The sequence below is a fragment of the Callospermophilus lateralis genome, chromosome 5, assembly GCF_048772815.1.
Source record: "Callospermophilus lateralis isolate mCalLat2 chromosome 5, mCalLat2.hap1, whole genome shotgun sequence".
Taxonomy (NCBI): Eukaryota; Metazoa; Chordata; class Mammalia; order Rodentia; family Sciuridae; genus Callospermophilus; species Callospermophilus lateralis.
The window spans coordinates 3,523,153-3,538,580 of record NC_135309.1 but is presented as its reverse complement, the minus strand read 5'-3'; the positions used below and the strand labels follow the sequence as shown (position 1 = coordinate 3,538,580).

Sequence of the window (15,428 nt, the reverse complement as noted above, 5' to 3'; positions counted from 1 at the left end):
GAGGCCCGGACAGGAGGATCACAAGTTCAAGGCCAGCCTGGGCAACTTAGAAAGACCCTGTCTCAAAAAATAAAAGGGCTGAGGTATAGCTTAGTAGTAGAGCACCCCTGGGTTTAATCCCCTGTACCATAAATAAATAAATAAATAAATAAGATAAAATTTTTAAAAATAGAAATAGATTAAGTAGAGGTCTCTGTAGAATGGAGGCAGGAGGGAAGTGGCTGGTGTCTGGCATATACTGGCATCTACTTACTCAATGCCTTAGGGCCTGGGAAAGTCCACTCCAGGCCTGTTTGTGAACTGAGGATTCATATGAGAAAAGGAGAACAGGAGGACCTTGGAAAGGTGCAAGGAAGTGGCCACCTAGCAGGGGGACTATCCTGGGTCCACCAGAGGACATGGCTCACCCAGTGCCATTAGCCTGGGTGCCTTAGAGCAGCAGGGGCTGGCCTGCTGAAGGTAGGCTCGCTGCCTACCCCAGGGCTCCTACCCTTTCCTCTGGCCCCACAAACTTTGAGTAGCCTTGTTCTCCAAACTGGAAATGAAAGGTGAGCAAGACACAATCCCTGCCCTAGGAAGTGTCCAGGCTGGGGACACATCACAGGAGCAGTGCAGGTCCAGCTGAGGAGCAGTGGAGGCTGGTGTAGGGGGGACCCCCCAACTGGGAGACCTGGAGGCTGTCAGGGGCCATACCAGCTACAGACAACATCCAAGACCCTGGCTACTACCCCATAGAATAGATAGGACTGTGGCAAGCACAGCCTAAGCCAGGGAAGAATGGGGAGCAGCAATCAATGGAAAAGCAAGGTCACGCAAGGAGTAGCCTTGCAGATCTTGGAAAGTGCCACATTGTCATTTGGCTTTATACAAAGAATTTGGCTTGTGTGGCAGGTGTGTGTGTGTGTGTGTGTGTGTACACATACATGTGTGTGTGTCAGAGGAGTTATATGGAACTGGGGATGCCAAGCCCAATTAGGAAACTCTTTGGGGTCCAGGTGGGAGACAGACTCACAGAGAAGGGCCTAGAAGGGTGGAAGAGGCTGGGAGACCCCAGGGCCCACTTGGGAGAGTAGAGAGTTCCTTTCTGGGCTCCTGGCTGGATGCAGGGGCTGTCCAGGCTCTTGATAGAGCCCTAGGAAGGGTAAAAGAGCAGCTGGGGCCTGTAAAGGGTCATCCAGGGAGTGTGTGCAAATCCATGGAAAGGGTCACCAGGTCACCCAGAGGGACCCAGGGAGGCTGTGACCAGTCAGCCAGGGGAAAGGTGGCAGGAAGCCACCACCCAAAACACTTTCTGGTTTGTGAATCCTCAGATTAGGGGAAAGCATGCTTCAGGTGATGGACACGTGAACATGTGCTGAGCCTTGCAGTATGTGGGTGCCTGCTTACTGCTCCCGTGCCCTGCCTGCCTGGGCTTTGGGGCACACGAAGCTGCGGGGCTTCCCTCCCAGGACTGAGCTGCAGAAGGTGTGGAAGCAGCCCTGCAACCTGCCTGCCTACCCTGGGACAGAGCTCCTGGGTATCCTGATGGAATTAAGGAGGCCACAGCCTTCCAACCCCAAGGGGCCTGAGGGAACGTCTGCCCAGGAGGAGCCTGCCCAAGAGACCCTCCACACCCCTTCCTGTCCCACTGAGGGAGGTCTCCTGCTCTCTTCTTCCTCCTGACAGCCCAGGGCATCAAGGAGAGATAGATAAGAAAAGGTCCCTGCAGGACCACAGCAGAGACACTAAGAAACCTCGCAAGGGTGCGTGAGCCCCCAGAGACCTAGGCCTGTGGCACTGGAAGCCCAGAGCATTTTTTAGCTAGGTTCATATAATCCCTGCTAATCAGTAGGTCAGATTTTCATTCATCTTGCTCTGGCACTTTCTCCCACTCAGAATGCCATGCTTAACATACAGCAGGCGCTTAGCACACCTATGTCAGATGGCAGGTGGAAAAGAGAGTGACCTCCATGGACCACAGGGCCCACATCCCCCCCACCCAGCAGGCAGTGACTGGATACCTGGCAGCAGAGGCTGCATGCACTCAGGAACAGAGGTACCACTCATTCCTGCATCTCCAAGCCCAGGTTGTCTGAAGGCTGTCTGCCTCCCTTGAATCCCAGCCCCCCACACCAACAACCTTCTCACAAACTCCAGCCCTCCCCAACTGCCCTTCCACAAAAATACCACCACTTTCCTCCTCAGCCTCAGTTTCCCTGTTTGTAGGAAGAATCATGGAACACTAGGCAGCTCCAAAATTACCCATGAGCCAATATCGGCCAGCGTATGTTCCCTGTAGCTCTCAATGGCCATGGGCCCAGGCTGGGGGCAGTGAAACTGGCACAGGCAGAGTGTGCACTGCAGGCCACTGGCCTTGAGACAGTTCCAGAAGAGGCAGCCCTACACCTGGGCCTTGCAGGTTCCTGGAGTGAGGGGTGGCAGAGGGGACAGTGAGAGCAGGTTGCCATAGGCAGAACAAGAGTTGCACTGGGAGGCGGGGTATTGGTGTCCAAATGGGTCACAGGCCCAGGCCCAAGTAACTTCTGTTTTGCTGCCTTCTTGCAGTCCCATGATTATTTTGAGGTCCTGTTACATTAGTTACTACTTATGCACAGGGATACACTGCAAGACCCCCAGTGGATGCTGAAACCATGGATGGTACCATGCCCTCTCTAAACCATGCTTTTTTTTTCCCTGTATAAACTTATAAACCTGTGATGACATTTCATGTTTCAATAAGGTACAGTAAGATATTAACAACTAATGCTGAAATAAAGCAGTTTTTAACAGTATACTATACAGAAGTTAAGCAAATGTGGTCTCTCTCAACATATTGGTAAGTTTTCCTTTATGAGCTGTGGACCTCATGTTTTTCTGCAGTCTGAGATATTACAGGAAAGTTACCATGTGTTTCTTTTTTCTTCTTCTTAGTAACCTCAGCATACTCTTTCTTTCCTTTCCTTTTCTTCAGATTGAGAACTTGCTCCTTTTCACATCCAAGAGGCACTTAATAAATACCTTCTCTTTGGCATATCCAAATTGCCAGCTTCACTGCTCTTGCACTTTGGGGCCATTATTAGGTAAACAAGGGTAACTTGAACACAGCATTGTGATATTGCAACTGTCAATCTGATAACCACGGTAGCTACTGAGTAACTAATAGATGGGTAATGTGTACACGGTGGTTTCACTGGAGGAAGGGATGACTCACACCCTCGCAGGACCAAGCAGGCTCACACTACTCAGACCACTGTGTTGTTTAAACTGATGAGTTCTTTCTTCCTTCTTTTCTTCCTATCTTTCCTTTTTTTTTTTTTTTTTTTTTGGTGTGGGGTGTGTGTGTGCGTGCGCAATAAGACAGCAGGATGGTTCTGGTGGCGGCTCCCGAGCCCTCTCCGCACTGAAATATAGCAGTTGTAACAATATATTATACACAGCCATTCCTGCTGTCTTACTGCAATTTTGACCAGCCCCTTCCTAATGCCCTTCTTCCTCGCATCCCAGCCTCTGGTCCACTTCTATGAGAACAGATGTTTCAGCTTCCACGTATGAGTGACAACATGTGCTACTTGCCTTTCTGTGCCGCTTAGCATGATGATCTCCAGTTCCATCCATGTGGCCATTGACAGGATTCGCTCTTTTTAAGGACTGAACAGTCTTTCACTGCGCATACTACAGAGCAATAATAACCCAGACAGCATGGTATTGGCATGAAAACAAACCCACACAATGCAGCAGAGCAGAGACCCGAGGGATAAACCCACATATTGTCAGCCGACTGATTTTTCAACAAGGCGCCAAGAACGCATACTGGGGAGAGGACAGTCGTTCCAATAGATGGTGCTGGGGGACTAGAGATCACCTGCAGAGGAAGGAGACTAAACCACACCAAAGATAAACCTGAGACCTGAAATGTCAAACCACTGGAAGAAAACGGGAAACGCTTCCCCGACCTGGTCTGGGCACGACGTCCCACCCAGGCCGCCGGAACCCCGCGCTCCTCCCGCTCTCCCAGGCTGGTGGCGGCGCGCCCTCCCCCAGCCTCCTGCCATCCCCGCCGACCCCGTCCCTCCTCTCTCCGCAGCCACACGGGAGTCGGCTTTCGTCCACGCCATTGCTTCCGCCGGCGTGGCCTTCGCGGTGACGCGCTCGTGTGCAGAGGGCTCTGCAGCCATCTGCGGCTGCAGCAGCCGCCACCAGGGCGCGCCCGGCGAGGGCTGGAAGTGGGGCGGCTGCAGCGAGGACATCGAGTTTGGCGGGATGGTGTCTCGAGAGTTCGCTGATGCCCGGGAGAACCGGCCGGATGCCCGCTCCGCCATGAACCGCCACAACAACGAGGCCGGTCGCCAGGTACGTCCCTGGGATCAAGGGTCCTGGGGCAATGGGGGCTTCCTCAGCAGGGCGAAGCGCCTGGCGGGCAGCACGGCGGGCGGGGGGAGGACTGCCTGTGGTGCTCAGACTGGAGGTCTGTCACGTCCTGTCCAGCAATGCCTGAAGAACAGCACTGTCCACCTGCACTCCAAACATCCCGTGCATGCCTATGGGATGGCGAGGCCACCTGTGTGTGGGGTCACTGGGAGGAGGGAGGCCTACATGATCCCCTGTGCCATCTAGAGAGAAAGAGAGCCAGGCAGGGGAGTCTGCAACCAGGACATGCACAGGAGGCGACCAGACACCAAGGGGAGGGAAACAAAGACAGTTGGGAGGACAGGTGGTGGATGGATAAGGGCAAGCAGATATTCATGAGAATGTGAAAAACAAAAGAGAAAAGGACAGGAACAAAACGTTGAAAGCTTCCACCTTTTGCCTGGAGGTAATAGGGTCTTGCTGTTTGCATCAGGGTTTCAGGAAGAAAGACAGACGCCTGAATTTTCTTGTGCAGAGGGCTATTTTCACTGCTCGCCCTCTTCAGAGAGTAAACTTCCAGACCATGAACACTCCATGTCTGGTAGACCCAGGAATGAAAGTCTATTTTAAAAGTATTTTATACCCATTGGCTCCCATTGTCCAGCTTCTTTTTTTATACATATTTGTTTTTTAGTTGTAACTGGACCCAATACCTTTATTTATTTATTTTTATGTGGTTCTGAGGATTGAACCCAGGGCCTCACACATGCTAGGTGAGCGCTCTACTGCTGAGCCACAACCCCAGCCCTCTACCTAGCTTCTTGTAGCCAGGAGCAACCTCTTTATGTGGCAGGAGTGTGGGGTGTATTTCAAAAAGGGTGAGCAGGGGTCTCTGCCTGAGGGACACTAAGCACAACTGAGGGAGAGTTGCCAACATGAAAATAGTGTCCACATGTGAAGTTCAGACCTTCATCTCTCTCCTGAAACCCCAGTTACAGGAGCAGACTTTCATTAGCTTTAGGCAGGAGGATGGAAGAGTCTCTCTGGGTAATCCAACCCACCCAGAAGAAAAGGCTTAAGATACTCATGGGGGGAGTCCCTAACAAAATAAGGCAGCCAGATCATACTTCAGTGAGCATCAAAGTTGATGTATCCCCGCCACACACACACATGAGGATTTCCAGCAAGCTACTCAGTGTACCACTTTCAGTGTGTGCAGACAGCCAGGGATCACCAGACACCTGAAGAAAGCCTCTGCTACCAACAATAGTAAAGAGTAAAATACACGAACAAGAACAGAACTTAAGGGAAAGAGTATTGTAAGAGAGAAGAGAACTTCAAAAAACTGTCAGTATCTACAGAGAAACAAAACACCATATCCATGACATTGGAATAGGATGTAAATTTAAATAAAAGTCAGAGGGAAAAAAAGAGCTATTTGTAATATAAAATGTGAATTTTAAAAATTCAAAATATCTTAGCTGGGCATGGTAGCACATGTCTGTAATCCCAGTGACTTGGGAGGTGGAGACAGGAAGATTGCAAGTTCAAAGCCAGCCTCAGCAAAAAGTGAGGTACTAAGCAACCCAGTGAGACCCTGCCTCTAAATAAAATACAAAATTGGGCTGGGATGTGGCTCAGTGGTCAAGTGCCCCTGAGTTCAATCCCTGGTACTATCTATCTATCTATCTATCTATAAATTTTGGAAGATAGTTAAGACACTTTCCCATAAGACAGAAAGAGCCAAAAATAGCCAAAGAGATGAAAAATAAGCAAGAACAGAAAATGTGGCAGGTCTTTCCAACAGACACAAAGATGAATACAAAGAGGAGCAATTTAGCCAAAAAAAAAAAAAAGAAATACACACACATACACACACACACACACACACACACACACATACATACATACACACAGACAAACACACACCAAAAAAAAAAAAAAATCAGGAAGTTTCCCCAGAACTGTCAGTGGCTGAACAGCAAGGAGGAAAGACCCACAAGATGCACTGATGTGAAGTTCAGAGCCTACAACATAATGAAGCCCACTAACTTTCAGGAAGAATGTTTGGGTTTATGCAAAAGATCAGGAATCAAAATTGGATCAGACTTCTCAGAACAACAATGAAGGTTAGAATAAAATAGGGTAATACCTTCAGAACTCTGAGGGACAAAATGGTTTAAACCAAGAGTTTCAGACCCAGCTAAACTATACATTAAACAGCATATGCAGTAGAAAATATTTGTTTTCAGACATACATATTTTACAAAATTTACCAGAAGTCATCTTCTGGCAAAAAAAAATATCTCCAAGAAGATGAAATTTATAGAATTGATAGATGCATGAGCATCCTGAAGAAGGCATTTAGATAATTAAGGAAGAATTGGAGGATGAATCAATGACAGATACATTAATAACAGCAAAGAGAAAAAGTCATGTGGGAAAAGAAATAATATACCACATGGCTTCATGGAGTATGACATTTAACATGGGGCTAATACCATCAGCAGAAATGTTGATCTTACTGAAATTCTGCTATAGTTATTAGATTGGGGAGGAGGAGTGTTGAGAAGTGTGGTTGGGTGATGAGACAGAGAACCAAATTTCCATCTCATGGTGAGAAGCCCCCTTGGCTGAGTTACTCATGGTAGATGGCACCATGGTGGGAGTACAAGTGAGAGGGAGAGATCTCATGGAGAGACAGGGAGCAGGGAGGGCCAGGCTTGATTTTCTATAAACCCTCTGACAAGAACTAACCAGGGCCCACAAGGACTTTCTCAATTTCTTCCTTCATCAAGACATTATAGAAGCAGAATCAGCCAAGGGGGTCCATAAGGAGGGACATCACAGGCTGCTGCTTTGGGAGCCTTGAGTCTGACAGGAGTACCATCCTTCCATAGGAACGTGATGGCTCTTGGGGCACATGGAGAGGGCCTCTGTTCTGCCTGGGATTCCTGCCGGTGAGCTGCAGGGAAAGAGCAGGCCCCTTAGTAGAGACACAACAGGGGCTGTGTCCCCAGTGAGCTAATAACTTCTTGCCTCTTTCTATTTAAGTGTATTTTTTATTTTTAATTGACATATAATAATTGCACATATTTTGGGATACAATGTGACATTATACATATGTATACAGTGTGTAAAGATCAGATCGAGGTCACTGACATTTCTCTCACTTCAAACGTTGATCATTTCTTTGTCCTGGGAATGTTCAGAATCCTCTCCACTGGTCATTTTGTGGTCAACACCGTAGTTACCCCCACTTCACCATGTCACATTAGAAGTCATTTCTCTTGTCCAACTTAGGCCTCACCTTTTAAAGGTCTTACTATCTCTCCACATCACCACCCTGGGGACCACCCTGAGGACCGAGCTCCCAGCACATGAACCTTGGGGGAAACACCACATCCAAACCATGGCAGCCCCACCCAGCCGATATGTCAGGTTAGGAATGAATGCAGTCAATACCCAAATCATGAAAGTGATCCTCTTCATCCTTCTCTTCATTAAGTCCTGGGAATCCAGCATTGGGTTTGCACATGCAACACTTCTCCATTAAGATTAGCCATAGCTTGAGGGTCATGAGTGACCAGGTCCTACCGCAGTCAACAGTGTCACCATAGACAGTTCTGAATGCCAGCTGCCCCTTTGCCTTCACCTACACCCCTTTCCCCAAAGAAGGAGAGGGAGGCTGTGTTCCCACTGTCCTCCTGAAGTCCCACCTCTCCCCCCTTTCCCCAGAGAAGGGAAGCATTTTCTATTACCAAACACACTCCTCATCCAGGCCCTGTCCAATGTCCTCAGGCCCCCAAGGCCTCCCTGAGTTCATAAGGGATCACTCCCAGGGTTCCTACTCAGAACTCCCAGCCCTCAAGCACCTATTCTGGGCAGCCCTCCAATTCTCCCTCTTTGGATGAAGGCCTTCCTTCTGGCATCCACAGACCATGACACATATGATTTTAATGTCCCCCATCACACCCACAGGACATACACAGAAAGGAAGCCTCTCAGGTCCTGTGACTTGGAGGCCTTGGACCTGGCAGGACAGACCTCTGGGCTGGAGCACTAGATGCTATAGGGAAGGTGGTGGAACTGGGGGAGCACGAAGGGCCCCGGGGGCTTTATGGAGCAGGTGGGCTGCAGGCAAAGAGCAGGGAGAGAAGCAGCAGGAGGTTGAGCAGACCCTGACTCACATGGGCACTTCTGCAGGCCATTGCCAGTCATATGCACCTCAAGTGCAAGTGTCACGGTTTGTCGGGCAGCTGCGAGGTGAAGACCTGCTGGTGGTCGCAGCCCGACTTCCGAACCATTGGTGACTTTCTCAAGGACAAGTATGACAGCGCCTCTGAGATGGTGGTGGAGAAGCACCGCGAGTCGCGAGGCTGGGTGGAGACCCTGCGGCCGCGCTACACCTACTTCAAGGTGCCCACGGAGCGTGACCTGGTCTACTACGAGGCCTCGCCCAATTTCTGTGAGCCCAACCCGGAGACCGGCTCCTTTGGCACGCGCGACCGCACATGCAACGTGAGCTCGCATGGCATTGACGGCTGCGACCTGCTATGCTGCGGCCGTGGCCACAATGCGCGCACCGAGCGGCGGAGGGAAAAATGCCATTGCGTGTTCCACTGGTGCTGCTATGTCAGCTGCCAGGAGTGTGCGCGTGTCTACGACGTGCACACCTGCAAATAGGCGGCTCTCCAGAGACCGCGGGACAGGGCTTCCACTGGGGCCCGACCCCCACCTGGAGGTGGGCTCCTCTCTGACAGGGCAGGGCTTAGACAGGGGCAGGTGGAGTTACTCCTTGGACAGGTGAGGCTGGTGAATGAGCAGAGGTTGCTTGACTGGGTGGAGCCCCTTCCAGTAGAGCCAGGCTCTGAAAGGGGCGGAACTTCGGAACCGGTTTCTCCCTGGAGTGGAGCTGCTGTCCCAGGCCCGGCTTGAAGGGAGGGACCTGCGGGAACTGGGCCCCTGGAGAAGGGGCTTTTTCCTGTTTAAGTGGAGTTCCTGACTGGAGGGGGCCTCCCGTGGGTGGGACTTTGGATGGGGCGGGGCTCCTCTCTGAGGGTGGGGCTTTTCCTGTGGGGCGGGGCTCCTGAGGGCCCACTACCCTCCTCTCCTGCCGGCTGAGCAAAGCGCATCCCCTGATGAAGTGAGCTGCAGAGAACCCGCGGGCGGTACTGGATCCCCGTTTCCATGCTTCTGGAATCTGGGAGCTTTTCTCCAACCCTGTGCACCTCTCTCTCCACCTAGGGACTCCCACTCTCCCCACTGGGACCCCTCTGGAGGAAAGTCTCCCGCGTCCCCTTGCCCTCCAACCCTGAGAACCCAGCTCAGACCTGGGAGAACTGACTTGGTAGAGGGTGGCTGGGGAGGGGGATCTGAATCCCTGGGCCTCTTCCCACTGAGGCCTGCCTCTGGTCTGGCCTCCAATCCCAGGCCTCTTCCAGGAAATGTGCCACTGTTCCCAGGCCACTGAAGTTCCTGTTCTGGTCTGGGCTGTGCCCAGCCCCCAAGGCCACTCAGAGATGAGTTCTGTGAAAACTGTGGGGGCATCAGTGCAGACCCTGCCTTAGACAGAGGACCCACAGCCACGGCAGTCTCCCTCCCATCCCCACATGGCCAGCACTGAACCCTCCACCCTGCTGTTGAGGCCAAGGTGTCCAAACCTGCCTGCCACCAGCCAACATCCAGGAGCTTTTGAAGTCTCTGCCTGGGCTGGGAGTGAGAGGACACTGGACCCATCCAGCTGGTGCCCAGGGGCTGTCCACAGAGAACTCTCCTTTGTTTCTGCCACTGTGAAATGTCCCCACCCTCCAGGTAGGGGAGGGAACACAGCCAGGAAGGGGAGTTGAAGGCTAGAAGAGGCCATGTGCCAGGAACGTCCTCGGCCTGGAATTGTTCATTCTGGGTCTTAATTTCATTTCCGATGCTGCTATCACTGGAGTTTGACAAACAGATGTGTTACCTTTTTTTCTTTTCTTTCTATGAAAGAAATTATTTTAGTGATAGTGTGTAAGTTTCAAATAATGGGGAAAATAAAATAAATAAGGATGCTTTTTTGTGGCTTGTGCTGGGTTTTTTTCCCTTTGATCTTGTTATTTTGGATGAGCATCTACTAATTGCACATACGTGAGACTCAGGGTGATATTTTGACACGTGCAGTCTCCTGCCCTTACCGTTTGTGGTGGACTGGGCCCATGCTGGGAAAGGGAAGATGCTGCTCAGGAGAGGGATCTGGGACAGGGGACACATGGCCAGCCACAAGGAGGCTGTCAGCAGCACGCCTCTTCAGGGGGCCCAGGGCCAGCATTCCAGGAGGAAGGAGCAGAGGCAGCTCAGCCAAGCAGAGGAGGACCCAGCAGCTGTGCCACAGTCTAGATCAGTGTGGACCAGAGTCCTTGGGTAGTGGGGTGACGATGGGAGTGGTAGGAGGCCTTGTGTGGGAGCAGGGCACCAGGCAGCCATTGATGAACAGACATTGAGAAGGGATTTGGGCCAAACTTCATGCAAGTCAGTGTTGCAGAGGAGACAGGGATCAGGTCACCTCCACATATGTCCACGTTCACGTGTCCAGCATCCCAGCATCACCCTGCATGTTCCAAGTCTTCTAGGTTTGGAGATAGCAGCCTGTCTGCTGTTGGCTTCTGAGTGGAGTCAGTTGGATCCTGCAGGACTCACAGGACCCCAGAGTGGGGCTGGCAACCGGGAATGTCTCAGACCCCATCTGTGGGAATCTATGGACCAGAATTGTACTGCTTTCTAGTCAGCCCAGGGCCTCTGCCAAGCCAAGCAGGGAGAGTCCCCAGAACAAGCAAGGCATCCCACTGCTTGCTGAGCAGGCTCATGCCCACCTCTCTCAGAATAAAAGTGCATCTTAGAAACAAGCTGGAGGCCCCTCTCAAGACCACACTCCTGCCTGTCCAAGCCCTGCCTGGGTCTCTGCTCTCCTCTCTGCCCTTTCATGTCTGCCCCCTCTCACTGTCCCTACCTCTGGTCCTGCCCTGATGTCCTGCTGAGGTCTTCCAGGGGAAGCTGAGAAGGTGGAGCAGCTGAAGGAAGCAGGTCTGGTCCCACACTCTCAAAAGCTCATGTCCAACACAGCCATTCCTACAGGCCATTTGCAAGCTGATGGTAAGACAGGGCCAGGGGTCTAGAGAAGGCCTTGGCAGTCCTTCTCAGCCTGATGTCCGATTGCTGTAATTCACCCATGAGCTCTGGAATTGGGAAACCCACCTGTCCTACAAGGGCAAGGGAGAAAGGAGAGCACAGCTATGTGGAGTAAGGAGGTAGGAGGACCGAGGCAGCCCTGGAGAAGGGTGGGCACAGCACACACCCACCCTCAGCAGAGGTGGGCTGCCTGGCCTGGGGGAGGAGGAACACAGTCCTCAGGCCAACATGGGGAATTGGGGCTGCCTGGGTCATGGGCAGGGCCCTACCAGGCCCGCTCATCTCCAACACAACTTCTCAATCTGCCAACCACATGTAACCCCAGGAGGAGGCTGACCCCTGGGCACTGAAGCTGTGAAGGCTGGAGGAGAGAGGACAAGGCTGCTGTTGACCTGCCACATGCACCTGCTCCAGAGAGCCCCACGGAGCTGGCAGCATGACACCTACACTGTGAGGCTGGTACTATGGTACCATTTCTGAGTCAAAGGACCCATTTACTGGCTTTGTGGCAGGGCTGCCCAGGAGGCCCCTGAGTGTCCCTTGAGCGGACAGAGGAAGGCCCAGACCCTGCCAATATGGCCCATAGGCCCTCCAAGGAGTGCACTGTGGAGTCTGAGGGGTTAGGGGAAAGAAGGTGACCTGAGATGCAGTGACACAGGGCCAGTGCCCCCCGCCCACACACACACTCACCTCAACATCTACCCCTTGTCCAATGGCCTGGGGGCTATGCCTCGCATTGCTCTGACCCCCAGTGCAGTCCTTGTACAGATCCAATGTGCAAAACATCCCAGGGCCGGCTGACTTCTGCCAGTTCTGCCCACCACATTAAATGTGCAAGGCCTCCTTGGTCACATCATCTTGTCAAGGACACCAACGTCACACAGGGTGGGGACAGGCAAGCATGTGTGGGATCAGAGATGGGCATCGTGGGACAGTGTGGGCAGGATGGGACATGTGTGGGAGTCAAGGTGGGTACCATGGTCAGGGTGGGAAAAGGGGCATGTGTGGGAGCCAAGGTGAAGACAGAATGGTGACCACTTGCTGAGCATGGATACTGGTGAAGGTCTTGGGGTCTTATTCTGATCCTACAAGAGACATCCTGCACAGACACATACCCACTCTGGCCAGGTCGCAGAGCCACGCAGACCCTCAGGCACACTGTCCCCTCACAGTGTCCTTAGAGCTCTCAGACCTTAGGGGAGGATGGCTGGGGGCACGGCTGCTGAATGGTCTTGGGAACAATTATGTGCTGGTGCCTTGCAGTCCCTGAAGGGCTGACTGGCCAGAGCCTGGCATGCCCATGGGGAAGCAGGGCCCAGGCCCAGACTCTGGACCACCAGTATCCCTTCTATTGCCTTTTGAGTCCCCGCTTCAGCCCTGTGCGCCCTCTGAGCAGGTGCTCCCATGTCACTCTCCAACCCATGGACTCCTTCCCTCAGGCCTTGGGACTCGCTGCACCCTCACCAGGCACATTCCAGGAGGTAGCCCACTCTCTGGAGCTGCAGGGGTGCAGTAGTCCTGACCTACCACCAGATAGGGCTACTGAGGAATTCCCAGGTAGAGCAGGGGTCAACCAGGGCCAGACAGGTGGCAAGCAGATGCTCTGTAAAGAGAGCCTGTGACTAAGGGTGCGGAGCCCAGCCAAAGCAGGACAGGCAACCATTCTCCCCTCTGGGAAATGAGTCATCAATGGGAGGGACAGGGGATCCCAGGCCCACTCATCCTGTCAAGCCATCCTGGGTGATAGCCATAAGACGGTCAGTCCCTGGGGCAGTGATGGGAGCCTTGGTCTAGGCCAGTCTGTCAGGTGTGCAGCTTCTCTGAGTTGGGGCCCTGAGCAGGAGCCACCTTAATTGGCACCTGCCAGGGGCCCAGTGCCAGGGGCATCCCAGATGAAAGAGACAGACTCAACCGGGAGGCGGCTGGGCAGGCGGGCAGAGGAGGTGGCAAAGTGTGGGCATGGCCACCAGGCCACAGATACCTGAGAAGTTGGAGTCATGCAGGGGTGACATGCCCAGAGATTCCCAGGGGACTGAGATGCCTAGAATCCCACATAGCTTTCAGAGGAGCAGAGCCCACATGCTCAGATGTAGGTCCCTGAGCAGCATCCTGACCCGGCTGGGCACGGGAGATCACTGGGAAGATGGTCTCAGCTCTTTAGAAGGGAGACGCCTGGCCAGCTGTTCCCATCCCCAATGCCATGGCCCTGGGGTAGACAGGGGCAGATCCCAGAAGAGTGCCAAGGAATTGGGCATCTGCAGCCCACAGGGCCACAGGACAGATCCCAGTTAATGCCCATGTGGGGGTTGTAATGAGAAATCCTTGAGCAAGCTCTGCTCAGGGCCTCAGTTTCCCTTTCATGGAAGAGAAAGTGGCCTGCAGGATTCTCCCCCACGGTGTTGCTGGCCCAGCTGCCATCAGAGGCCACTCTGGAGTCCCTCACCTGCCAAGAGTTCAGCATGCCCCCCAGGAGCCCCAGCCCCCTGGCCCCACTCAGAGCCAGGCGGGGCGTCAGAAGCTGCCTCTCTGGGGAGTTTATAGCCCCCTCCCCGCCCTGGCAGGGAGGAAATGAGCTTGGTGGGCCTGTTCACAGGTCGTTGAGACAGCCCACGAATAACCATATAAAAGGCTGTGGGGCCCCACCCCACCAGGGGCCCCTGCCACAGCCCCTGCAGATCTCACACTCAGGGGCTTTGAAGTCCTGCAGGGGGTGTGGCCGGCCCCACCTGGGGCCCACCCCCTGCCAACCCTCCCCTGGACTCCCACTTTCTGGGAGGTGGGAGGTCCTAGGGCCTCAGTTTCCTTCCTTTGGGGACAAGCCTAAAGGCTGCTATCCTGGCCAAGCCCCCCACCCAGAACACTCGAAGCCAGCTGGGCTTGGACCCCAGGGCAGCAGGTGCCAGCAAAACTTGGATCTCCATGCCTGGCACAAGGTGCCAAGGACCAGCCACCTACACACACCTGGAGGCCATGACCAGCAGGGTGACCCTGTGGGCTGAGAAGTCTAGGGTAAGACATAGGGAGCCCTACACCTAAGGCTGCAAGGGGGTTTTCACAGTCTCCAGGAGATGCCTGGGGACAGGAGGCACAGGAAAGAACTAGGGAAAGTCCCCAGGCATCCTGGAAGAGGCAATCATCCAGAAGCCTATTGCTAGGACTGGGAGGAGCGGGGGTGCCCCAGAAGGAAGAGAGCTGGGGGTGTGACAGCCCCGGGGACAGCCCCTCTGAGGACGGGGTGTTTTGTGGTAACACCAGCCCCAGGTTTCTGTACAGATACCCCCTAACCTCTGTACCAGCCTTCTCATCACCTCATCATCTCAGTTTACCAGTCTATATAGCCGAGAGGTTGTCTGGTCAACTCAGTCCTGACAAGGGTGGCCCAGCCACTGGGATCCAGCAACTGGCCTCGCTCCTTGCTTCCCTGGAGACTTCCGGAGCCTAACCTGACAATGCACATGCCTTTTCCCCTTCAAGAGCGTTTCACCTGAGATAATAGTCATGGCCACACTGCAGCCCAAGCTCAGAGCCAGGCATCATCGAGTGGGGTCCCCAGGCCTCCAGTCAGCCAAGTGGCGCTCAGTTGGTCGATGGTCCACCTTCTGTTCAGGGCCCTGGCTACAGCCCCTGCCCTCCCACCCACAGTCCTTACCCTCCTTGAACTGCCCAAGTGGAGCGAGGAGCAAGTGTCAGACAAGTACTGACCTTCCACATGACCAGGGAGTCTGAGAGTCAGCTCTTCCCTGGGACCCAAAGGACACAGCCCTGCCCTGGGACCTGAGGAACATAACCCTGCCCTGGGATCTGAGGAACACAGCCCTGCCCTGGGGACCTGGGATGTGGGGGACATGCCTCTGCCTTGGGGCCTGGGGGTCTGGGAGACATGGCCCTGCTCAGAGCCTAGCTGGTGGACTGGGCTGGGCCCTTGTTCCCTCCAGTTC

The 15,428-nt window shown here is 53.5% G+C and overlaps 1 protein-coding gene across 1 annotated transcript in view; it reads left to right on the top strand.

The window, feature by feature from the left end:
- The window catches only part of Wnt3a (Wnt family member 3A), a 39,232-nt gene extending 30,220 nt beyond the window's left edge, over window positions 1–9,012 (top strand). Inside the window, exons 3-4 of the mRNA XM_076855599.2 lie at window positions 4,064–4,329; window positions 8,533–9,012. Coding sequence (XP_076711714.1) covers window positions 4,064–4,329; window positions 8,533–9,012 — 746 coding nt within the window. The remainder of the gene's footprint in view (window positions 1–4,063; window positions 4,330–8,532) is intronic.
- Window positions 9,013–15,428: the final 6,416 nt, after the last annotated feature.